General features: G+C 49.7%; 1 protein-coding gene across 4 annotated transcripts in view; it reads right to left on the reverse strand.

Annotated features, from left to right (window-relative positions):
* MYOM2 (myomesin 2) overlaps nucleotides 1–26756 on the reverse strand; it is a 121148-nt gene that overhangs the window by 70231 nt on the left and 24161 nt on the right. For all 4 annotated transcript variants that reach the window (XM_063638157.1, XM_063638164.1, XM_055289408.2 and 1 more), the window contains exons 2-10: nucleotides 22717–22835; nucleotides 21253–21408; nucleotides 16268–16406; nucleotides 15974–16131; nucleotides 14286–14378; nucleotides 4390–4478; nucleotides 4258–4308; nucleotides 1295–1459; nucleotides 326–487 (exon numbers count right to left, since the gene is read on the reverse strand). In XM_063638157.1, the coding sequence (XP_063494227.1) occupies nucleotides 326–487; nucleotides 1295–1459; nucleotides 4258–4308; nucleotides 4390–4478; nucleotides 14286–14378; nucleotides 15974–16131; nucleotides 16268–16406; nucleotides 21253–21408; nucleotides 22717–22823 (1120 nt within the window). In that variant the 5' untranslated portion in view covers nucleotides 22824–22835. The remainder of the gene's footprint in view (nucleotides 1–325; nucleotides 488–1294; nucleotides 1460–4257; nucleotides 4309–4389; nucleotides 4479–14285; nucleotides 14379–15973; nucleotides 16132–16267; nucleotides 16407–21252; nucleotides 21409–22716; nucleotides 22836–26756) is intronic.

The raw sequence follows: 26756 nt of genomic DNA on the forward strand, positions 1-26756 counted from the left end.
TCTGGTGCACTCACTCTTGGGAATCATTTTTCAAATGCTAATGAGTACACGAACGATTAGAGAGCCAAAAAATGACGATTGTGGTCTATTCTGGATTGTGTCCCGATTCTTCTTTCTGCTCATCGGCAGGAAGCGCCTGGCATGCCTGTGCACTGAAGGAAAATCGGTGCCGCACTGGGGTCTCCAAGGAGCAAAGTGGTCTCACACCCTCCAGACTCCTTTTCCCAGCGCCTCCCTCCTCCCAGGGCCGCCTCCCTCCTCCCAGGGCCGCCTCCCCTCCCCAGGCACACACAAGGTCTGCACCCTGACAATCCTGCTGCCGCACCTCTGACAAACAGGAAGGCACTGTGGTCGCTGACGCCGCCCCGAGACACGATGCGCAGGGTGTACAGGCCCTCATCGTCCTTGTTCAGGTGGCTGAAGGACAGGGAGGCCTGGCCTTCTCCAAAGAACATCTTCGTCCACTTGGACTCTTTCAACAGCACGTCTGAAAAAGCGTTAACACGGAAGGTTTGCATCCGAAATCACCCCAGCAGGCAAAGAAAGCCTCGAGGACACTAGCGCTGTCTCAGAGCGGGACAGGATGGTCGAGCCTCCACCTGGTAAAATTCCAACAGCTGCACTTCACGGAAGCACATGCGCGAACGGAGCACCCACAGCCCAGAACACAGGCTGCCACTTGAGTGGGTAAATGTGGGACATGCTGCGAGCGGCTGCAAGCTTTGTCCTCAGGTAAACTAGGTTCACCTGGGGGCTCGCTGCTTCTCTGCTGGGCGGCCACTGCCCCAACCGGCTTCCTGCTGCCCGTGGGGGATCACAGGGGCATGCATCTGAAGGGGCTACTGTCACATCTCCAAAGAACCCAGCATAGCCCTTCCATATCATCAAACTCTAAAAACAAAATGATTGGATGGAAGGAAGAAAAGGATCTCAATACGACTAAGGTAGCATTCCTGTCTAGAGATAGTACACAAGCTGCTAACCAGCCCCTTCCATGCAGTAACGTGTATTAAACTGAATCTAAATAGCACGAAATCATTCTTTCTGTCATTGTACGTGTGATCAGTCTCTAAGTGGCTGCTCTAGATGTGGGGTCTCTGTCTCCAGGATTCTCCCGGATGAAGTTCAAGGTCAATGGTGGGCCACCAAGTTCTCTACAGTCCCTCAATTTGTTTGGCTGTCTGGAGCTGACCCAGTGGTAGAGACAAAAGCCACAATGACACCCACATTTAAAGGACATTTCTATCCAAAAGCCTCCTGGTGTGTGCCCGGGTCTGGGCCGTGTCCTACTCACCATCGCGGTACCACTCGGCACGTGGCTGCACCCGCTTCAGGTCCGGCGTCACCAACATGGTGCACTTGAGAGTGACAGTCTCACCTTCCCTCCTGAAAGTGACCCCAAACTTCTCCAAAAACTGGACGTCGAAGTGCGTGTACGGAATCACCGATGACAGGGGCACTGCACAGAAACGATGGAGGCTTTCAGGGCCGAAGGGCAGAGAGCATCTTTCTTTTTTTTTTTTTTTGGAGGGGGGAGGGGGGGATGGAATCTCGTTCTGTTGCCCAGGCTGGAGTGCAGTGGCGCGATCTTGGCTCACTGCAAGCTCTGCCTCCCGGGTTCACGCCATTAGGGCAGAGAGCATCTTTGACAGCAGACACACTCAGGCCATCACCGCAAAAGCACTTGTTTGTCACCGCCCCACAGCATGGAACACCCGTAGCCAGGTCCACGCTCCAGACGGAATGTCTGTGTCCCCCCAGAATTCCAGTGTTGAATCCCTGACCCTCATTGGGACAGTGTAAGGAGGTGGGGCCTTTGGGAGGCGATGAGGGTGGGATGAGATCATGAGAGTGGGACCCCAGCGGGGGATGAGCGCCCTTGGAAGAGGAGGAAGAGGCCAGACCTTCCTCCCTTCCATGTAAGGATGCCGTGAGCAGGTGCGCCATCAGCAACCCAGGAGGAGGCTCCTCACCAGAAGCCATGCCTCCTGAGTGTCAGGCTTCTGCCTCCAGAGCAGAGAGGATAAGTCTTTGTTGTTCGTAAACTGCCCCGGCCATGGCATGTTGTTCCAGCATCCGGAGCTGAGACAAGCCACTGCTGAAGAATGAAATGTCCCGAAGTCGACTTTGTGGTGTCGTTAGAGGCAGGGCTCAGAACCTGACCGTGTGTGAAGACTAAAGGTTTAAGTCCAACCTGCACCCCAGACTGTGGCTTCCGACAAGTCACATGGACTTGGAGGCCTCAGCTGCCCCCTCTTCAAAACAAACAGTGGTATTTGCATTCACAGAGTTTAGAGTTCACCCAAATGAAGTAACTAGATCCAGAAGCGTCAGCCTGGTTAAATTTCAAAAATATGTGTGGTAGGGGGAGAAGTACATACATGTCAGGAAAAAATCTAAACTGAATTTTTAAAACCAAAAAAAACTGTATGGTTTACAGATATATGCACGTAAGGAAGTTTAAACAACAGCTGCAGGCCGGGTATGGTGGCTCATGCCTGTAATCCCAGCACTTTGGGAGGCCAAGGCAGGAGGATCACTTGAGCCCAGGAGTTTAAGACCAACCTGGGCAACATGGTGAAACCACATCTCTATGAAATACAAATAAAAAAAAAAAGAGCCGGGTTTGGTGACACACGCCTGTAGTCCCAGCTATTTGGGAGGTTGAAGCAAAAGGATTCCTTGAGCCAGGAGATCAAGGTTGCAGTGAGCCAAGATCGCACCACTGCACTCCAGCCTGGGTGACCGAGTGAGACCCTGTCTCAAAAACAAATAAATAAATAAAAATAAAAAATTTAAAAAGCCACTGCCAATGCCAGGACCGTGTGGGAGACGGGGAGCAGCAGCACTGGGTGCTTCCATCATCTCTGTCATTGTTTCAGTTCTTGAAAAATAATTGAAGCTACCCTGAACTGTACACTGTACAATGATTAACGTTGTGTTATGTACAATGGTTAATGTTGTGTTATGTAAATTTGACTTTGACAAAAAACAACTGAAGCAAAAATAGCAAGATATTTCCCTCTGTCAAACACAGGTGGTGAACACATGAGCATTCTTCCATGGTGATCTATGCTGTAACTGCGCCACGGTTCTTATTTAGAAAGATAAAATGTTAAAAGATAGAAGAAACCCCGGGATGGGACCAGGTGACTGCCAGGACCTGCCCAGCTCATCAGTGCCTGGGGCAAGTCTCTACACAGACTCTGTGCTGTCCTGAGGTCCAGAACTACACACAGACGCCCAAATCTCCCGGCCTCCCCAGGCTCACCTTGGCCTGGTCCCTGCCTGCCCTTTGGTGGTCTTGGGGACTCACCGAGTGTTGGATGTAGCCCAACAAAAAAAGTCACACAGAAATCGCAAGCAGAGGCCACGCCCACAGCGACCAGCAGCTGCCAGGAGGCTCCACCCTCCATCGTCACTTCGGTCAACTCTCCACTCCCAGCACGTGGCCCGGAGCATCTAAGCCTCGCATTACAGTAAAATCAGTACTTCCATCGGAATGTGTGGTTCCTTCCTGGGAAGTTCAGGTCAATTCTAAAACTCACTCCCAAGCCATAAACAAGCTGCATTGAAAGTGCATCCATCATGTCCCCATCCTCCAGATACCCTCATGGGGACCTCCTCACCTCAGCCAACATGGGACACCCAGCACCACAGGACTGCTAGGGTGAAGCCAGCCCAGGGCCAGAGAGGGCTTCGCCTCATTACAGGGCCAGGGCAGGTCCTAGGCCTGGGGCAGGTCTCTGGGCCAAAGCCTGCTGCATTGCCCTCATTTTGACCTGACGTCATTTGTTACAAGGACCAAGAGACTTTTGGAGAAAAAAACGTCTCCTTAAACATGAAACAGCAACATGATGCATTCAGGTCAAGAATTTAGATGTGTCTCTTTTTTGCCAGTTCAAAAATGTAAAGTCTGTCCAAGTGATGTTTTCACCAGTCTAAAAATACCACCTAGCCATACAGTAACACGAGAACAAATTGTCAGCACGCTAACACTGGCCAGGAGAAACTTGGAGGAGTTTTCCGAAATATGATTTTTGTAAAAAAGATTTAGCCCTTAGGTGTGAACCCAGGAGGCGGAGCTTGCAGTGAGCCGAGGTGGCACCACTGCACTCCAGCCTGAGTGACAGAGCAAGACTCCGTCTCAAAAAAAAAAAAAAAAAAAGATTTAGCCCTTAGGAAACCATGTTTTCAAATTCTCTGCTATGTCACTAAACATTTCACCACACAGAAAAGAAACGAAAACCCACTTACATCCAATCGGGAGTCCCACTGAACGGAATGGTTCCTCGTCTCCCCGGAACCCTGCAAGACAGAGAAGTGAGTGCAGCAGAGAAAGGGAAAAGGAGGTGGGAGGTGCCCCGTGAAAGCCCACCCAGCACTCACTTCTCACCACCACCGCCGCGTTGGTGGACACTTGTCCGTGGGCATTGGTGGCCACTGCTGAGTATGTCGCGCTGTCGTCAAAGTCTGCCCTTGGAGAGAGAAAACAAGAGAAAGTCTGCGGGACCGCTGTGTAAAAGTCAGTGACCCGAATTGCACAAAAGCATTCCTCGAAAGCAAATCACATGGCGTGGGTTATTTGTTCATGAGTGATTTGTGCAAGAACAATGCCAGCTCTGTCCTTGGAAAGGTGAGGCAGCACTCGGTATTAATTATAGACACAGAAGAAGGCCTGATCCCAGATGATGGTGCAGCTTTGGCCTTAAGAATAAAAAGGTACTGGCACTCCTGAAAATCCCTTGTTCGTTCTCAAGGAGAAGTCTCTATTCCATTCTGGTCCTATTTTTTCTACCTCTACAGAATGCAGGGTTTCATCTTGTCAATGGACAGCCTCCCATGACCTCAAGCTCCAGCACAACCATTTGATGCGATGATACAGAGCCTGCATGGGAGAGCCGTGGACCCACTCCGTGTAGGAGCCAGGATGCTGCCAGAGGAGAAGGCAGAGTGCTGCTTCAGGGAGGCCCTGAACCATGGCGGGGGGGTCCATTCCATGTGGGAGCCATTCCCATGCAGGGAGTCGTTCCCATGGGCCGTCCATCCCATGCCGGTTCTAAGGTAGTCTGGGAGCTTGAGCTTTGCTCCACTCTCCCAGGTGATCCTGGTGCACACGAGCATTGAAGAGCTGTGCCCAGGATGCCCTCGGCCTGGTACACATGGGCATTGAAGAGCTGTGCCTGGGATGCCCTCTGCCTGGTACACATGGGCATTGAAGAGCTGTGCCCGGGATGCTCTCCGCCTGGTACACACGGGCATTGAAGAGCTGTGCCCAGGATGCCCTCGGCCTGGTACACATGGGCATTGAAGAGCTGTGCCCGGGATGCTCTCCACCTGGTACACACGGGCATTGAAGAGCTGTGCCCAGGATGCCCTCTGCCTGGTACACATGGGCATTGAAGAGCTGTGCCTGGGATGCTCTCTGCCTGGTGCACCCGGGCATTGAAGAGCTGCCCCCGGGATGCCCTCCACCTGGTGCACACGGGCATTGAAGGGCTGTACCCTGGATGCTCTCTGCCTGGTGTGCACAGGCATTGAAGAGCTGCACGTGGGATGCTCTCCATCCTTTAATGCCCCTGGGATGAGAATCCCGGGATGAATCCACTGAGAACCCATCAAAGCCCTCAACACAGCTTGTGCCCGGCACACACAAAAGGTTCCAAGATGGAAACAGAGACCGATTAACTCCTAAGTGACAAACTCCCTGTTCCAAAAGCAGATTCTACAACCCTACCCGGCTCCCCAGTAGGATTCCCATGCTAATAAGAGGCTATGTCCAGAACCCCAAAGTAACATGATCCCCAGACATGAATCACCCACTCAAGAGTGTATTGAAATGTCTGAGTTGGACTCTACCTAAGACACTGATGTGTGTTTATCCCTGGGAAAAAAAACTTGACCTAGGAATAGCCAGAGACCCCAGGCTCACAAAATCCAAGTCCCTGTGGGAGTGGGTCTTCTGCTTCCCCGTATCTATGGTACTAAAGCTAAAGCTTCTTCTCTAGGCTTTGAACTGTCTTCCCACCAGCTTCCCCAGGAAACAGAGACAAGAGGGGGTAAGGAAGAGGCGCTAAGATCAGCTGAGCTTTTACTCAACACCAAGGCCTCCTCAGGTCACTTTACATCAGCATTTTCATGTTCATCCTCAAGTGCCTCGAAAATAGACGTCACTATCCCACTAGGACGGTGAGCAATTGAGACAGTAAGGTAAGAAGCTAGGGAAACAAGGTCCACGTGACTCCAAAATCGCATTCTTTCTGGTAGCTCCTTTCCAAGCCATGGACACCTGAGCAGAATCTTAATCTGGGAAAAGAAACAACACAAAAAGTTCCCACTTTTGAGAAAAGCAAGAGTTACTCAAGTCTGACTTTTCAAATGCATTAAGAAGCCAGTATCTCAAGAGACAAAATCCGTTCCTGCAAAGTCGTTAGTAATTTTATTTTTTTCTCTGTTCCACTAGGAGCTGAAAATATTTTCTTAGACCAAAAATTTCCATTTCTCCAACAAAAGGGAAAGAACGTGTCCGAGACCTGTGCTATCTACTGAGAATTCTTTCCCCTCCTCCAGAAGTTCAAATCCAGTTTCAATATGTCAGAGAAAGCCATCTGGCCTCCCTAACCGTCGCTGCTCAGGGGACAGATCACACACCAGAGCCCAGCCGAGAACATTATCTTCTAGTTCACCTTGGAGGAATACAAGCTGAACTACAAAGCCATCAGCAAAGCTACAATTCCAACCTGAACTCATTAGAAGCTACGCTGCTATGCAATTTCCAGATTCACCACAGGTACAGCCATGTCCCCAGGCACAAAGTAACAGTGTGTGTAAAACACATAAAAATCCCGTAAGTAGAGGCTTCCTCCAATGCTAAGCGTTAACAACCTGTGCCGATCTACCCATATAATTCACACGTAATACTCGCATACACATTCCCACAGGGAGCACAATGTGGGGCTGCCTCTCGGAACATGCCTGGGACTGGGCTCCGGGGTGGAAGGAGGAGCTGCTTCTCTGCAGGACCCGTGGGCATTGCCACATTTTGTTTGTTTACTTTGTGCTCATGTTACTTCTTCTAAATAATAAAACTGTTGTTTTCATAAATGCATTCTCCAAACCCAAAGATATTCGTCTTTTGGGATTCGTCCTAACCCTTCCTCTATACCAATCCCACCCCCACTAGCAATAGCACAACAGATGAGAGAAACAAGGGCGACAGCGTCCCACAGGCACTGCTGGAAGGATTTGGATGCCAGGGTATATGCAAGTAAGCAAGGCAGTCTGTAAAATCTGCTTGATCGGAATCTGCTGACCTGGAGCCTGTCCTGTGAATGCACAAGCCAGGTGGACTCAGACTCTCAAGGAGGGAGCCATAAACCAGAGAAGCACAGAGCAGGTGCACGGGCAGTTCCCATGCAGGAACCACCGGACATGACCCTACTGGACCAGGGCAGGACTCACGGGATGTGACCCGGCTGGACCAGGGCACGGGCTGTCCCCAAGCCCATCAAGTCACCGTCATGACCAGTTCCTGAGTGAGGAGGACTGAATGTCTTGACCCACCCTTGTCCTCGAGGAGCAGGAGTGTGGGCTACATGGACAGGGCTCCAGCCAGTCCCCTCGAAAACCCTGCTGCTGCCTGTTCAATAACATCAACGGCGTTCACACTGCGTCCCACGGCTGTCAACTCGGACCTCCCCCACGTGCTGCACATTTCTCCTTCCATGTGTTTTAGCCGTTTTTAAACTGTGGTGTCAGTGTAGACTCAGCTCATCACACACCTGTCAGGCATCGAAGCCCCACATGAACCTCATGCAGCCACTTAACTCATGGGTACCGAGGCCTCAGGCAGGGCTTCTCCTGCTACCTCTGTGTAATTGGATAACATTCTGAGATGAAAAGGTAAAAATGTTTTCATCTGCAACTACTTGTCTTGGATTCAGGGTTTTTTTCAATATTGGGCAGTAAGAAGAATAGAGAATAAGAAACATTGGGCAATGATAAGAAAATCCAGGGCAAAAATAGTTGCCAGGCTCTTTTTTGTTGAGACGGAGTCTCGCACTGTCACCCAGGCTGAAGTGCAGTGGTGTGATCTTGGCTCACTGAAACCTCCGCTTCCCAGGTTCAAGCAATTCTCCTGCCTCAGCCTCCCGAGTAGCTGGGATTACAGGTGCGCACCACCACACCCAGCTATTTTTTTGTATTTTTAGTAGAGACGGGGTTTCACCATGTTGGTCACGCTAGTCTTGAACTCCTGATCTCGTGATTCACCTGCCTCAGCCGCCCAATGTGCTGGGATTACAGGCGTGAGCCACCATGCCTGACCTGCCAAGGCTCCTACACACCTGCAGCTGCCAGCCTCAAATTCTCCTTCCAAACCGGTGCTTTCATGAAACCAGCCCAATCATTCTTATTTACTGACTTTATAATAAACACATCGTGGGTGTTTTAGACTTCTAGAATACATGTATTGAGCACCCACACTTGATTAGGGTGACTTTGATGATTAAATAAAACAATGTATTTGAAAACATTTTGTGGTTTTATCATATAATGTTAATCTTATATATTAGTAACTAAGAGATAATAGCTGAATTCCTGAACCAAAAGTTCAAAGATGATTCCTTCTGGCCTCTCCTGCAGGGAAATCCCTCCTTGCCCTTATAGTCCTATAAAGCAACACAATTTGTAAGTCTTTTGAGAACTGCAATGAATTGCTGTTTCACAGCTCCTTGGCAGGGGATAGCTGGGAGGGATACAGGAAGCGGATAAAACTTGCCTAAGAATGGAGGAAATAGGATCACTGGGGCCAGGAGAGGAGAAGGAGGAGGCGGATGTGTTCCCCAGGCCACGGCCCCCCTCGCCAGGCAGCAGCCTCTCCCAAAGGGCATGGAGCTTGTTTTTCAATTGACTCCAGGCATTAAGATCCCAGGGGAGTGCAGCCTCGCGCATTAGCACTGATTAGCCCGTCAAGTTACTAATTAGCACTTGGTGCTCAGAGGCAGAAGCCGCTGGGGGAAGAAGCCCTCCATCCACTTCGCCTCCCGCAGCGACTGCAAAACACATGGGCTGCTGAGCATTGATTCCGCACTGATTCCGAAGAGAGCACTCTCCTTCCTTCTGTAAAGAAACCCGTCACCGGAGCAAAGATCCCGACCCGCTGACAACGGCGGTGGCCCCACTCCATGCAGGAGGCGCCCCGCTAAGGAGCTTGCGTCACCCCCAGGGTGGGCACGGTTAACTTAGGCCTTCTGTTTATGGTCCCCGCTGTCTCACCTTTTCTATTTCTGTTTCGCCCTTGTTTCATACTGTATGAAGTGTGTTGGAACACAGGTCCCTGTGTAGATTATAAACAAACGCACAGACCTGCCCTGGGAGGGAGGTAAGTGCACAATGAGGTTTGATGGGGTTTGCCCCCTCCCCACCCCGAGGCCAGGAAGCAGGGGGCCTGGGCAAAGGACGGAGCCGGGCGGCCACTCTCGCGGAGACTTCCTCAGCTTAGCCTGTGTCCACTCGGGATTTGGAGGCAAATCACAGCTTTGGCTCATGGGCAGTTTCCAAAGGACCTCTGTCTCCCTCCCCTTCCCGAGGCCCCACACAGGCACTCAGCTCACCCCTAGTCTAATTCCAGCCTTTGCTTCATGCTGTGAGAACTTGCAAGCAAGTGAGGGAGAGGCAAGCGTTTTATTTCCTGTTCGAACAGGTTCCCAGAATAGACGGAGAGAGTCTTCTCTGGTCTCAATTTATACAAACGTCCATGGGGCCCTTTGGCATCCCAGAGTCTCTGTTTAAAGGCCCCTAAAACAACCCTCTGGGAGAAGTTGGTTCTGTACTGTCTTAAAGATGGGCAGACATGAGGTTAAGTGCCATATCAACTCTCATGGGCAGCTGGGGCCTCATGTCCTCAAATTATAAGTGGTGATAATGCTGGATTTATAATTTAATTAAATCAAAACTTACATATCAAGCTCTAAAAATAAAGTACAAGAAACGTTTCACCCTAAAATCATTCAGCAAGGAATGAATGGGGAGTGAGCATGTTACTTGTAGAAAACCAGATAGATTGTTCTATTATAAATAATTTTATAAAAATATGAGAACATCATATTCTTTGAAGAATGAGGGCTCATATTGTGAGTCCCATGAGAAAATCTTATGAGCATAAAAAAAATGTCAATTATAAATTTAAAATCAAATAGTACCAAGGGGGCGCTTCTTTTTCGGCACTTTAGGAATCCAGCTACCGTGGCCAAGGAGTATTCATAGGAATAAATGTCACTCATGCCACAGAAGGAAAATCTCATTCCTGAGCCAATCAAGACAGGGGTGCCAACACATTCCGCCACTGAAAATGGCCACAGATCGGATGACCGGTGGCTCAGCAGTTTGGTATGAACAGCTGAGACAGGCTGTAATTTGTGGGTTTATCTCATTGCTCTTTTCCTGAAGAATATTAACATTTCATTTGTTTGGAACTTCCGAGGACCAACAAGAATACTGAGAGAAAAGTTGGTCTTGGAAGTTTCCTTTTCCCAAGTTTCCCAAATATTTGCATATTCAGGCAAAATCCAGGTCCATCAGAGGAGACCTATATTAGGGGATCATTGAGTTGTGGTATTCCGGGTCAGATTAAACAACTTTATGTCACAAATTAGTCCATTCCATTCGAAGCCCATACGGTGCCCAACGTAAAGTTTAAATGTTGCCAACACCAGTGTCAATGTGACGTTTTTCATTCTGAGAAAGGAATAGTGTTCTTTTCTTTTTAAAACAATTATCAGAACACAGCTTGGGAAGAAGCTGATCTGGAACTCAGACCAACCTACTTACCCCTAAACAGTCACGGCACACACAGGGTAGAAAGCAGACAGCCCCACACACCCACGAGCTGTCCAAAATGAAGGCAGGTGGTCTCTTTCTAGACATGACGGCCTACGGTCTATTAAAACTCCCACAACTTTCAGAAATCCAAGGAGAGAAAGTTTCTCTTGGAAAAACTTGGAGAGGGCCCCGGGCGAGGCATCCCGTGCGGCCTGTGCCCAACTCCCCTGCCCACCCCAGGGCTCACCCCGCTGCGACGGCCACAGCTCTGAGAATACTTGGACCCCTGTCTTTCACTAATGCCCAGTCCAGCCCAGCAGCAAATCCTGCTGGCTCTACCCTCAAAAGCTGCCCAGAGCACCCACTTCTTCCCACTCCCCTGCTCCCTCCCAGTCCCAGGCCCGTGGTCCTTCCTGGATTCTGGTAAGGGCTCCCACCAGGCCTGCCAGGCCCTGCAGCCTGTCTGCAGTCAGAGTGATCCTCTAGAGGTGAAGGTCACATCCTTCCTTCTCCCTTCAGCCCTCTGGGGTCTCCCTGCCTCCCTCCAGCAAAGCCAATGTCCTTACAATGGCCCACGGGGTCCCCGTGATCTGCAGGGCCACTGGCTATGCCTGTGACAACTTGTCCCCTGACAACCCCCCAGCCCAGGACCCCCGATGCACCTCTCAGAGCCTCTGTGCCAGGGGCCCACCCACTCCACAGCTCTGGGTCCTTTACTGGCCTTCAAGCCTTGCTCATGTGACATCTCCATGAAGGTCCACCTAGCATCTATTTCACACCACAACGGGCCACAGCCCGCTCCCCACGCCCAGCACTGCTGCTGTGGCTGGCTGTGTCCTTCACTCATCAACTGCCTCCTGATGCCAGAGAGTGGGACCTGGAAGGCGGCATCCTGATCTTGGCCCCTGAAGCCTCTTGAACCTCCAGGACAGCACCAGGCACACAGCAAGCTCTCCGTGAGCAGAGCCGAGGAGCCCGCCAGAAGGAGAGCTTTCCTAGAGAAACCCGGATTTATCTGGAGAAACGAGGTAGGATGCCCTGCAAATTTCAGTCTCAATTATTGCCTTTCAACAACCAACTCTAGTGAATCTGCAGAGGGTGGACTATTCCGGCAGGAGAAAGGTTCCAGGCCCCATGCAGTCTCCTGGGAAGAGGAGGCAGGAGGGAGTCCCACACACAGAAGAGCTGGTGGACCCCCTGACGCAGGGAGGGGCACCACCGGGCAGATGCCATGCTCAGGCCACCAGGATGAGCATCAGGAAGAGCTGGCTGAAGCCACGGCCCCAGGCAGAGTCGGAAACAGGAGGAAGGGAAGGCAGGAAGAGGAAGAGTTGGTGAGGATGCTGGCGGAGGGCACAGGGCAGGAGCCGAGCAGAGGGAGAGGAGCCAGGCAAAGGGAGAGAAGCCAGGCAGAGCCCAACTTTCTGCCGGCCTGGACGGGGACAAAGACTAGTCCCTTACTAACCACCAGGCTGGAGGGGACAAAGACGCCCTCCCTCACTATACACCAGGCTGGAGGGGACAGAGACGCCCTCCCTCACTAAACCGGAGACAGCTCCTTGCAACCCTCTTCCCAACCAGGCCCCATGCTTGGTGGGCCCTCAAGAGTAAGAATCCCACCAGCTCAGCCGAACTCAAGCCCCTGCCTCGATAACAGACGGGCTCCTCACCCCTCCATCCCCAGGGATGTCTGATGGCCCCAGCCTGCCTTCAGCCAGAACCCTGCTGGGGAGGCTCAGCCGGAACCCCCCTCACCCCCATCTCCCCTTAGTAATTTCCCATCCACCCTACCCTGCTCCTTGGTCTCACTCCCACTTTCCTGCTCTACTCAGAGCTGAGCCCGGTTTCTCTCCCCCAGGGCAAGAGTCCCTCCCTGTGGTCCTTGAAGGAAGTCTTTCTTAATGTCCTTAACAAGTGTCAGGATAACTTTTTAACAGGATCCAATGTATAAAAGCTTTAAAAAAACAACAAACAAACAAACAAAACAAGACTTTCATTCTAAGCAGGCTTCTGGGGAGAAGAGGGAGGGATGATCAATCAACATTTGTGTTCACCCTCCTGAGCTCCTCCAAGCTCCCTCTGGGAATTAGCGGGCACATTTTCCTCTGAAGAAACGAGGCCTAACAATGATGCACTCACTGCTTTACAGTTTAGTCAGAATAAAATCAATAAAATCGTATATTCCAATGTCTGACTTATTTTTTACCTTATTTATATTAACATCCCTCATGTTTTCCTAGAAGGGATTTGATATAACTGACTACACACACAAGCACACACACCCCACACATCCCGTTATATATATAAACGTGCATCTTCTTATTGGAGTTTCACAGTAACTCTGTTAGTCCTATAGAGAAGATAAAATTGTTACTATCTGTCTCTTGATAATTGTTTTCAGGAGGCATTAATGGCTTATCCAAAGTCACAGGGTAAATGTGGCCTTCTGGCCCCTGGACAAGGGTGTGCTCCTTAAGTTCTATAACAGGCAGTCAGGTTCAGTGGAAAAATTAACATTAGAGCCGTGGGAAGGTGCCACGATATACTACTGATGAAAAAAGCTGATTTGTGTAATGTCAGGGTCTTTTGCGAAAAGTAAAAATCGTGTATGCGGAGAAACAGAAAAAGAACAGCACGGTCTCACTTTTATTTAAAAAATGAAATGTGTGGGCCGGGGGCAGTGGCTCATGCCTGTAATCCCAGCACTTTGGGAGACTGAGGCAGGTGGATCACCTGAGGTCGGGAGTTCGAGACCAGCCTGACCAACATGGTGAATCCCCATCTCTACTAAAAATACAAAATTAGCTGGGCGTCAAGGTCCATGCCTGTAATCCCACTACTCGGGAGGCTGGGGCAGGAGAATCGCTTGAACCTGGGAAGTGGAAGTTGCAGTGAGCCGAGACCATGCCATTGCACTCCAGCCTGGGCAACAAGAGCGAAACTCTGCCTCAAAAACAAAAACAAAAACTGTGTGTGTCGCATGAGGAAAAAAGAAATGCCAGCTATACAGCAACATACTGACCCCGGGTGTTGGATGTATAGATGATTCTTTTTCCTTTATTTGTCTACATTTCATATACTTTTTTCATTTGTTATAAAAGAAAATAAAGGTTATCATTCTTTGAAGAGTCTGAACTTAGGGTGTGTTACTCGAACCCGGCCGGAGGTGTCAGTGAAAGCTTCTTGCACTGCACTGCAGCCTTTCCACCCAGATGCCGTTACCTTTCCCTGAACTATCTACTGTCTTCACTCCCAGAGTTCGCATTCCTCTGGCCAGACACTAAGGAAAAACAAAGGGAAGCTTCCAACACTAGTACCATTAACTCATAAATGCTATTTAAAGTCACCCGGGGTGCAAACAGACAGGTGTGATTTGGCCTCCAGTTACTCATCTGACTTCTTCTTTGGGGTCTGCAATGCTGATTACTGGACGCCAGTGTCCAGAGCCCCCACCACAGCCATACCTGTTGATCTCCAGCGTGTGCACGCCATAGTTGCTCTCAATCCTGTACTTTCCCGGTTCAGCCGCCTGGCAAATCAGACTGCCATCTTTGTACCTAAATGAGGGAGGCATGTTTTTAGTTTAAAGGCAGAGTTGTATTTCGTGTGTGTGCAATTCTGCCCCAGCTCCCACGCGCCCCTCTGACCTGCTGCTGCCCATTTCTGCAGGTTTCCCTTAGAGCCTCAGGTGGGAGGAGGACAGAGCCCTGAGGGTGAGGCCCAGAGCTCGCACTGGTTTTGATTTCTAAGGCGAGAGCAGCGCTTGCCTCGATCAGACTCTCAGGGGATTCCCCACCTTGCAGATCCAACACCTGCCTGACCTTTGTTAGGAATCAGGACTTGTCATTCCATAAGAAACACTAGGGTGCTAGGTCCCCAAGCCACCTACTTAAGCTGCAGTGTAGCTAGTGTCTCAGGGAGTTCTGCGGGACCTAAGGCACTGACCCTGGTGAAAGGAATTTGGCTTCATGGCTCCATCCAGGAGGCAGGAGCACATCCACCCCAGCACCTCCGCATCAAGAGCAGGCGAGCCTCAGCCTCCCAAGCCTGCCTTCCAAAGAACCTCAGGATCCAGCCATCAGCCACGATGCACCTGGTCTGTGGCTCAGAGTCCCAACCCCACATATAAATGCACATAGATATAGGTATAACTTTAGCAATATATGTTGATACATGTATCAACATCAGTCAGGATGTGTCTGATCTGTGGCTCAGAGTCCCAACCCCACATAAAATGCACATAGATATATGTATATTTTTAGCAATACATGCTGATACATGTATCAACATAAGCCAGGATGCACCTGGTCCATGGCTCAGAGTCCCAACCTCATGTATAAATGCACATAGATATATGTGTAACTTTAGCAATATATGTTGATACAAAAAGGGTCTTGAGGGCTTAAAGATGTAATTCTTCAATTATCACAGCTTGATTAACTGCAGCCTTGCAGTCCCAAAACTTTAGAGTTTACGCTTTCCACTTAGGAGTTTTCCATATTGAAAAGCAGACTCTCCAGCTTTGTGTACAGTCAGCAATCACACACGTGCCCTTGCAAACAGGACAACAGCCATGCTCATTTCAGGGTACTGACTTTTAAATAACAACCTCTGGTCAGGTGCGTGGCTCATGCCTCTCACCCCAGCACTTTGGGAGGCTGAGGCAGGTGGATCACTTCAGGTCAGGAGTTTGAGATCAGCCTGGCCAACATGGTGAAACCCCATCTCTGCTAAAAATACAAAAATTAGCCAGGTGTGGTGGCGTACACCTGTGGTCCCAGCTACTCAGGAGGCTGAAGCAGGACAATCACTTAAACTAGGGAAGTGGAGGTTGCAGTGAGCCAAGATCACACCATCACACTCCAGCCTGGGTGACAGAGAGAGACTCCATCTCAAAAAAAAAAAAAAAAAAAAAAAAACACACAGAAAAAAAAACTTCTGAAAAATCTGTTGACTCAATGTCATGAAAATAAAAATGTTTGCATATTAGTTAAAGTGGATGTTCAGAGATTCTATAAACATATTTCTGCATAGAGTTTCAAGGTAAGTGGCCTCCAGCACAGGCTCAGCGGCGTTTGTCTCCTTAACTAGGGTCTTTCTTAAAGAACAAGCAGAAGGGATTTCTTAACCCCCTGGGAACACAGCCCCTCACCACTGCACCACGGGCGTGGGAAATCCTTGCACGGTGAAGCAGAGTTTCACAGACATCCTCTCCCAGACGGTGTGGGATCGCAGCCGCACCAGGATCTCAGGAGCCCTGCTTATCCGCTCTTCGAATGTGTGTCTCTCCCAGGCCAGCTTGTCCTCCATCTGCCCCGGGAAGCAAGGATGGTCAGGTTCCCAGGCAGCGAGCCACGCTCCGCCCTCGGCCCCTGGAGCACCATGCAGACAAGCTAAGATCTAGTCCACGAATCCCAGATACCCAGCCACCCTGAGACCCTCCTACCATCTGCTGAATGGCGTATTTGTCCAGCTTGTCGCGGGCCTGGGAGCGCGCCAGGTGGACATCCTCCTCCAAGTGGGCCAGCTCGCTGAGGAAGCGCTGTCGCTTGGCCTCGCCATAGGCGGCCACCAGGGATTGGTACCTGCAGGAGCCAAGAAGCAGCCTCAGTTTCAGGAGTCGCGGATAAAACCACATGTTCCCTGAAGGCTGGAAAGGGCAGGCCCATTCTCTCCCTGGGGTTTCCTTCAGTGCATTCAAGAAGAGAACAGGAGAAATGCTACTTCTGCTCATTTGCATCTATCTTCAAGAGTATATTTTGGTGTGTGAATGCCATGCATGATGAAGTTGTAAAGAAGAACATGTATGTGATTTATTAATAAAAAAATACAGAAGTGCCTGCCCCAACTTTCCTTCACCACTGAGAGTACACAATTGCAACCGCTTGGAGGCCCTAAGAGATGTTTTGGAGAATTGCTGTGAGCAGCAAAAGACAACAGGCACCCACTCAGAGAATCGGGAAGTTAACCTGAGTCTCTTAAAAACAGAGACATTGTTACTCATCTTCGTGTGCACAGAAACTCACATGCAGCAGGTGCTCAGTAAAGACAGGGCAACTCGGGAAATCAGGGAACTTCTGTGGATTTATCAGACAAAGGGCTTGATGCTTTCCCAGGTCTGAGACTCAAAACTGTTAGGTGCTGCTGGGCTAGGGGTGCTTTTGAAGTCAATTCCATGATTTGAAAATTTAGGAAAATGGTGAACTCCGCATGTGTGGGTTTTCTTCTGCAGGGCAGCAAATAAAAGCCATTTGTTTTCCTGGGAATGACGCAGTTTCTGAGTGATTTTAAGACTGAATTAAAGTATTTTGAGTTAAAAAATATACAGATAAGAAATGTCTGAACGCTAAAAATCATAATAATAGATAAAGGATTAAATAAAGGATTCCGCATCTTCAATCCTTAGGGACTCAGAAATGTCCACATCCTCGCAGCTCACATGCCATCTTGTGAACCCCACAAATCGCACCCCAACACGGCCAGGCCCGGGCTGCCTCCATGCTCTGAGATGCTCTGGAAACCCTGCGGCAGCTCTTTCAGCCTCATCTCCCTCCCTCACCACCGCGTTCCCAAGGTCCCACCGAAATTAGGACTCTCGCTGTTCTGCCCTCTTGGGATTCTGTCCCACTTGTGAGAAACGTCTCACTGCCATCCCTTTCAATCAAAACTCTATCCTTCCTCCAATGCCCATCTCAGATGCCATCTCTCCCATGCAGCCAATCCTAATCCTCTCCCCTCTGCCTTGAACGCCAGACCTCCTTTTATTTCTCTTAGGGCCTTTATGATCGTAATTTGCATACATTTTATCCTTCCCAGGAGAAAGGATTGGCTACTTCTCACCTCTGTACTCCCCAGCTTCAGTACGCTGAAGATGCCTCATAAATACTCAGTATTCTGAGTTAGGCTGGGGGAGGTTCATTCCCGAGTGGCAGGGACAGGAAGCTGCACAGATGGCCTGGGAAGGAGGCGGTGGACGGAAAGGTGGCCGAGCCGGAGCGCCGCCTGCGGTACTCTGTGAGCCACCAAAGAGGCTGCTCGGCCAGGGCCACATCGCACAGAAAGTTCTAGTGTCAGAGCTGGAGGGGACCGTAGCGTCACGTCTGTCCAGAGACATGGGGAGAGCTGAGACCCTATGCAGGTTAGCGGTAAGGCCTGTCCGAGACCCAGGGTGCAGGGCCTCCGTCCGAGGTGCTTCCAGAACCCCACACAGCTCCGATGGACCAGCGCTTCCCCAGCAGCAAATAAGACTAAGGCCTGGTGTTAGGCATTTGGGTCAGAATTGCAGAAAAGTCTGCAGCCTCTTCATACAGAAAAGAGGCTGGAGGAACCCTAAAATCTAACCATGAAAGTAATGTGGATTTACCTCCTTAGGAACCAGGGATCTCACCTCGCACCTCCCTGCCCTGCTCCGACCAGACACACAGCCTTTCCCTGCAATGTTTAGGGAACAGTCTCTTTGGGCCTCAGCCATTCTGCATGCCCTCTGCCTGGGGTAGATTCCTCCCAACCCCTAATGGGCTGGCTTCTGCTCCTACTGCTTTCAGCACAGGGGTGTGTCCCTCAGAGACTCTCCCCTGGGGCCGCCCTCAAATCACGGCCCTGCGCGTCTCTTTCATACATCCTCATCCTCCTCCTGCAGAGCACATGCCACCACTGTAAGCATATGCATGTGCATGTTGAATGACAGCAGCCCTGTCCTGGGACTCTGAATCCTAACCAAGTAGGAAAATGCCCTCTTCGTTACCCCCAGGATCCAGGTACTTGGTTCCCCCAGTATCTGGTACTTGGTCTCCCCAGTATCCGGGTACTTGGTCCCCCCAGTATCCGGGTACTTGGTCCCCCCAGTATCCGGGTACTTGGTCCCCCCAGTATCCAGGTGCCAGGTGCCAAGAGGAGTTCTAGGAATATGTGTTCAAGAAATGAACGATGGCGTCAGACGTCCTGCAGGGAACAAGCCTTCTTATGGGGAGTGAATCCCAGTGAATTGCAGGGATCAAGAAGACAAAGCTTGGTCTGTGCCACGCAGCGCCGTGATGTGTTTAAAGGTTTAGATGTCCTCTCATGACACCGTTTACACTTCTACTGCCTCTTTACGTTTGCGTTACAAGAGCCTTAGGTCAACAGCACCACTATCCTCTAACCCTCTATGATTCAGAATAACTAACTGGTCTGGAATTCCTCCCACACCCAACCCCAAGTCAGGACATTCAGGAAATATTTCTGCCGGCTGATGATCAGTTGACCGTGACTTCAGTCCACATGTGCAGAGTAACGTCATTTGTCATGCACTGATTGTAAATGACAAGCCACGGGACAGGTGGCTTGCAAGATTCGGGGAGGCCCATTTTTCACTGGGACTGAAGGAAGACGTCGGAGGGATATTTCCAATGGGTCATATCTTCCAGAAGGATGTGTTGAGTGCCTTCAGAGATTCGGGGTCATATCTTCCAGAAGGATGTGTTGAGTGCCTTCAGAGCGCCGATGTCTCTTCAGTACTTATTTTACACAGGGACATCAGCAGTAACTCACATCAGTGAGTCCACAGTTTCATCTTTTGCAGAGGACCAACTTGTCCAGTGCTTTAAACTAATATCCACGCTGGGAGGTCAGGGATAAACACATGCTTGTGATGATGCTTGCAGCCCCTGAGAGTGGTGAATTCTAACAAGGGCTGGAATCCACGGAACTGCTCACATCACTCAGCATGGGGCTCACGCATCCCTCCTGGGCCCTTCTGCATGACGGTAATAGAGCAGGCTACACAGTAAATCTCAATTAGAGCTTGCCCAACTCACTGAGATCCCCACGACTTATGTTTACCTTTAAAGGAGGAAAGAACTGATTTCAAAACGATCTTCCCCATGGAAGACATGCACGTGGGTTAGGAGAATACAACACTGGGGGGGCTGCTGAAGAAAATCTCATGGAGAGCGTGAGCCGTGGGCTCTACACAAAGCTGGGACAGCCCCTGGCCTTCATCTCCCATCTCTACTATGTACAAGAGAGACTGGCATTTAACGTGAGCATCAGAGGTGCAGTGAGAACATAACCCATCACCAGTCATTCAAATCCCTTCTTTGGGTCAGATTTGGTATCGCAAGAGCATAGCCCGATGTGTTTTAGGACAATTTCCAACAGCCAAGGCTGTCATGAAAATCATTGCCGCCAAAACCATATGAATCACAGTAAGTCACTCACTGTTACCGTTTTACTGCAGGGAAATTCAGCGATAGGAAGTTTATGCAATATGTTCAAGGTCACATCAATGTTTAAATGATAAAAATAAAATGATAAGCTCAAGTATTCTATTGTAGCCCCGAAAACCTAAATATAGGTAGAAGAACCCTTTAATCCCATACATACAAATCTGGATTGTGTTAACATCTACATTTCAAAGAGATTCTTTCCCAAAAGAAATCTTCACTTTACACTAGAATTCATTTACATGGCAAAATTATCCTATGTCATTTAAAAATAATCCTTTTTTTTAAAAATAAATGTTAACCTTCGTTAACCTTCCTGGCTATACATTGTTTATATTCAACAGATGACTTCATCATTCTGAAACTTTCAAGATGAAAGATGTTTACTCAAATCTCATCTTTCCTTCAGGTTTTAAGTGCTTTGTAGATGTAGAGAAAATTCCCAGAAGTAGCAAGGGAGTTGAGGGAAGAAATACAGCAGGTATAAAACAAGGCATCCGCGAACATTTAACTGTTCACTTTGCCCTGAAAAGATCAAAGCAATATCACCACCTGCTTCTCCGTCATCTGGAAATAATTTTAAGACTGGCATTTTTATTAATCCGTCCCGTTCCTATGACATTTCACCCCACGAGTTGCCTCTGTTGAAATGTAAAGCATGACAATTTATAGAATCCCTTCCCAACTCTTCAGTTTCCACACGACAACTGTTTAAAACCCTGGCTCCCACTCAGGAAGATGACCTTGCTTGAATCGGCAACCCTCCACGGCTGTTCCTGCATAGCTGCAGAGGTTGCGAGTGGAAATTCAGAATTAATCTCACGCTGCTAGGTCTTGATGTTTTCAAGTGTGCTTATCCTGCCCTGTGTGGAAAGGGGCTGAGCTCAGCTTAGAAGCCGCAGACCCCGGAGCTCTAAGCCCGGCTGGGACGTGCGTGAGACGTGGAACCCTGGACGGTGGCATGAGCGCTCTGAACAGCAATGCTCTCTTCTGCAAAATGGTGGGAAGCTCGTGCCCAGGAGTTTTCTTATTCAGATTAATTAAGATAATGATGGCAAAGAGAAGCAGCTGATTGGGAAACAGCAGCATTCTCCCTCTCGCCCCTGGCATGGCCTGTGTTCCTTGATCTTGCCTCTTAGCTAAGGTCGCTCTTCCCTCCCCACCCAACTGTCCCTCCACTGCGACCCCACGCAGGGCACAAGTGGAGTCAGGGAAGCCATGTGCTCACCTGCTTCTGTTCTCCTGCTCCCTCTCTTCCTGCGTGCTCACTCGCTTCGCACAGACTCTGCAGATGGTTCCTCCCAGGGACGTCTGGCTGGAGGCTCTCTGCGAAGACGACCGCTGACTCAGGGACTTCTGGGAAGATGCCTGGGTGGAAGCTCGCCTTCAGGAACATGGACACGATTAGGAGATGCATGCCCAGGCACAGTATGGAAATTTATCCTGATACACATCACTTTCTCTCTACACACCCCAAACCACTGGTATATGTGGAGCACACAAAAGCACACACATGCACAGGCATATGAGAGGCATGCACCTACACACATATATGCATATATGCACACATGCACATGTGTATGTGCACACACATGCACGCATACGCACATACAAAACACGTGTACACATGTGTACGCAAATAAATGCATAAATGCAAGGACATGCCTTCCCACAAGCACATGCACACGCATACACACAGCGTGTGCACACATAAACACACCTACACAAGTGCACATGCGCTTGCACACAGGCAAACCCAAGCCTGTGTCCCTGTGTGCCCACACCCACACCCCCACACACGCCCACCCTGGAGTCCTTTCTCCCTGAGCTCACTGTGGCTGGTGCCACCTCCCCTCAGAGCCAGCCAGTGCCGGCCACTGTCCTTCTGGCTCCATGCCAGGATTATATATATCTTGAGGGATTTGAAACACCCCAAGGCTGCTGGGAGGGCTGCAAATGTTTGGCTTTGTTTGGCACAAGGGATGGCAACTAAATAAAAGTACCCTAAGCGTTTCTAAATATAGAGTGTGGGTGACATGAGGCAGGCACCTGGGCTGCAGAACGCCTGCCCGCGGTCCCTCCCTCTCTTCACCACAGCCTTCCAATCAGCCCATTAAGATTGCAGATTTGCTGCTACACAAACAGTGTCCATGGGGGTGTGAGCTGCCATCCTGTATGAAGCCATCCCCGAGAAGCTTCCGAAAGATGCAGGTGCACACCAGCCCCAGAGGCAGGGATTCTTGATGTTGGCACATCCATGATCAACGTGGCAAAATCACTAATATTGCCTCTCATTCTGTCTTTACTCTGCCACCCATTAACTTCTCTCCTACCGATAGCCTTTCCCACTAGTTTCAATCTCATTGCTCTTCATTTTGGGTGGCTTTTTAGATCCTAGTTCTGGAAGGCATGTGATGAGCAGTAAAATCAATGAGCTCAAACAAAGGACTTCCTGCCTCCCCACCACAACCAGGAGCTCAGAGCCCGGCCAGCAGGACCTGCCAGGACACTGCACCAGCTCTACACAGTGCTGCTCTGTCGGAGGACCTGGGCATGGGAGAGGCTGCCATCCCTGCTCTCTGACTCCCGGCAAACCAGTGCCTCTCCAGGGCTGACGGAACTGGAAAAACCTTTAAATGTCAGACTCCCATAATCAAAGCTCTGCACGTCTCATCAGCGAATGTCAGCTTACTTTTTTGACGCATATTCGTCCAACAGGTACCGTGTTTGAGTATTACGGTAGGACTGGTCGAAGTGCCTGTGTCTCTTCTGGTAGAAGGGGACGGCCACAAGGGACATCTTGGCGTGCTCCTACAAAGACAGTCACACACAACACTGAGCTCCCTCACAAGCATCGTGAAGCCTCTGTAATTTCTGCATCATTCCAAAGGGGAAAATGAACTCCAGTTAATAAAACCCCCTTGGGAAGGGAAAAAATGAAAGATTACATGGCCAGAAATCACCTTAGACCAGAGTCCCAGGGACCCAACTTTATTTTTTGTTTTCTTCCATAACAGTTGGAAGATTGGGCTGGTGTTTCATTTAACTGTGAACTCAACAAGCATTCCTAGAACCCCTGGTGTATTCAGGGCAAAGTTCAAAGCAATGTAAGTGGGAAGGACAAAAATAATTAAAGCAGATTAGAGAAGTAAACAAACACTTAGAATACAAGAGAACATACGATAAGAGCCAAGAGCCCGGGGGAGATAGAAGGTGTCCTGGGAATGGCAGGAGCCAAGGACGGCCGAGTGGCCCACGAGGCAGGTGACATTTGAGAGGAGCCTTGGTGGACAGGTGGGACTGCCAGGCGGAGGTGGGAAAGGAGGACAGCCCATGAGCAAAGGTTGGGGCAGGAGAATCCAGGATCGTGGGAGACTTGCTGGGATAGGTGTGACCAGAAATCACTCTGGAAAGATGCAGCCACAAGCCGAGGTGGCTGGTGTCTGCCTGGGGAACCAGCAGTCACTCCACCATGCAAAGGGGGCCGTGGAAAAAGGGACTGGCTGGGGATGCCCCCTGGAATCTGCTGTCTGAAATCTCACTGGTTATAGTAGACGGACGTGGCAGGAGGTGAACAGAAAAGTGAGGACAGAGCCTGGCATCAAAGCCTCAGGGATGTGGGGAAATTCAAGAGCGTGGACGAAATTCTCCCCAAACAGGAAATCATCGAGTTCCATCTTTTTCTCTGGGAACTTGCAGCATTACAGGTATTAGACATGGCAATCTGTTGTACCTGTTCACCCAAAATACGTAAAATGCCAACATGCTGAGTGGCTTGATCATCACTACAAAGTTATGTAGCGACCGTATTCCTAAATCCCTGCAGTCATTTATTTCCCAAACAAGGTGCAAAAGGACTCACAACCTGAGCTCCATTTTTTACTGTTCTGTTTAAATGAGGAGAATCTGTCGTTATTTGAAGACAGAACTCCTCGGCCAGGCCCATGGCACAGCCCCAGGGGTGCCACCCACATCCTGGGCCATGAGAATGAGACTTGGGTGGAAAATGCCAAGGGCTGCTCGGAGATGAATGTGTCGTAGTTCAGATCTCCATGGTACATGCTAGAAAATCTACCACAATACATAAATTGCTCCTTATGAGCTGTTTCCTTTGAACTCTGTGATCTCCGAGAATCACAGTATTGTAGAACTTGGAAAGATCACTGGGGATTATCCAAACTCCTATTCTACAGGGAAGAAAACAGGACACAAGGGCCAGAAAGGAGAAATTCTTCCCCAAAAGCGTGTAGAAGAGGCTACCCCTGCCCCAAGGCCATCCTTATTCTGGGCCTTTCACACTCTGCCACACTAACTCAATATTGCCTCTTAAAATCCAACTAGTCAACCAACCACCCCACCCTGGGAGGGCCCAGCCATGTTTTTAGAGTGCACCAGCATGCATTCTACTCTAGGGATATAACGGAATGTTGCACCTGATAGAACACAATAAAAGCAGCCAGGCGCGGTGGCTCACACCTGTAATCCCAGCACTTTGGGAGGCTGAGGCGGATGGATCACGAGGTCAGGAGATCGAGACCATCCTGGCTAACACAGTGAAACTCCGTCTCTACTAAAAAAAATACAAAAAATTAGCCAGGTGTGGTGGCGGGGGCCTATAGTCCCAGCTATTCGGGAGGCTGACGCAGGAGAATGGCGTGAACCTGGAAGGCGGAGCTTGCAGTGAGTCGAGATGGTGCCACTGCATTCCAGGCTGGGTGACAGAGCGAGACTCCAACTCAAAAAAATAAAAATAAAAATAAATAAATAAATAAATAAAAGCATATCTCCTCCACCCACCCTGATATTGAAGGTGGTATCAGAGTGCAGAGGTCGAGTGCCCAGGTTTTGATGTCTGGTAGACCTGGGATCGAATTCTGACTCCAGCATTCTGATGAGGCCTGGGGTAGTTTCTAGCTCCTCTAGCTCTGACGTTCCATATTGAATCTGCATCATGCCTGGCCCTGGCCCTGGTACCAAAATCGGTAGCTGTCTCTGTTACACTGCTGCAGTTATTGTGTTTCAAGAATTCTAGAGACAGGAAAAGGTATCTGAGAAAATCTATGTATTGCTTTACTATTTGATAACTCCCCAGATGCAGCTCACTAGGATTTTCCAATGAGTTAATCAAGGTGGATCTTCAAGAAAAGCTTCCTGCTCAGAAACCCATTTACTCTCTCTGGAGTTCACCAGCAGGGTGCTGGGAAGAGCTCACTGAACTGAATGAAGTTGGGCCAAGGTTGGAGAAGAAATTTCAGCTTCCATCCGGTTTCCTACCCAAGGTTCTTCTGGGATCAGCCTGACGAATACTAGGCAATTCCACTCCAGCAGACGCATGAGCAATCCCCAGTACCTGCTATTGCAGCGGGGGCTCATGTGTCATCACAGTATTTACTGACACTTATGTTGAGTTAAACCTCAGATGTGTTTGAATTTCTTGGCAAAGGGAAGAGTCAAAATATGACCTATTAGGTCAAAGGAGAGAATGAGCTACAGTGAAATAAGAGGAGAATCGCCCTGGATGGAAATCCTCCTCCTTAGACCTAAGACCTGGAAGAACGTGAAACGGCTCAGGTCTCCAGAGCTCACACACTAGCTATCCTTCAACCAGTCTGGAACGTCCTGTCCAATGCACCCTACGTATCACTGACTTGACACCCGGTCCTGTGGGCCTGGAAGTCTTCAAACACTTCATGTGTGAGGGGCTACACTTTGTAGCGCTTAGCAAGGCAGAGCTGGGATCAAGTGTGCACACTTCCTGCACTCCTCACTCTGATGGTACCTTACGGTGGAAGTCTCCCCGGGGTGTCTTTGGATGGGGTAATAGGGCACTTTGCCGCGTTTATCCCCACATGTATTCCCTGCTCACTTCATGCTGAGGACCACCCAAATCAGGAGGTGTCAGAGGCTTTGCAGAATCCATCAGCCTCAGTTCATTCCACAAGTATGGGGTCACTTGCCATGTGCCAGCCAAGCCTAAATCAGAACCCTTGGATTTCAACAATGAAAACACCTTAGAGCTCCTGGCTCGGGAGAGTAGCAAGCTCAAGCTTCTGCGCATTTGACTCCCAGTGCCAATGTGCCCTCAACTCCACTTTTATCAATCTCATGCCCAACCCAGAAAACCAGCAGGACTGCACGTCCAGCCTCACCCACCCTGAATGTGTGTCCCCATCGCAAACTCTTCACTCCTTGGGGGACTTCCTATGTTAGAACTTCCCCAGTGTCCCTCACCCAGCCTGGGCCACCACTTCTTAGGCGGGTGTGATGACGTCTTTGGAAGCAAATCCCCACTGACTCAGCACGTGCTGGGTGCCTGCAGCTGTGGCAGCACAGGGCCCTTCTGAGTGCAGGGAACCCTGGAGAGGACTTGCCAAATGCACCCTACAGGTCAAGCATCCCTTATCCAGAATGCTTGGACCAGAAGTGTTTCCAGTTCCTGATTTGCCTTTCAGGCTGTGGAATACTCGCATTTATACTTACTGGTTGAGCAACTCAAATCCAAAAATTGGAAACCTGAGATGCTCACGTAAGCATTTCCTTTGAGAGTCACGCCAGTGCTCAGAAAGTTTCAGAATTTACAGCATTTTGGATTTCTGATCTTCAGATTTGGAATGATCAACCTGTACTATTTATGACACTATAATGAAAATGGCAGGACATGGGCCAATCAGCACCCCAATGTCCCTCCACTGTCTACGTAGAAAGCTATTTTCCTTTTTAAGGAACTATCTC

This window comes from Symphalangus syndactylus, chromosome 1 (assembly GCF_028878055.3).
Source record: "Symphalangus syndactylus isolate Jambi chromosome 1, NHGRI_mSymSyn1-v2.1_pri, whole genome shotgun sequence".
In the NCBI taxonomy this organism is placed as follows: domain Eukaryota; kingdom Metazoa; phylum Chordata; class Mammalia; order Primates; family Hylobatidae; genus Symphalangus; species Symphalangus syndactylus.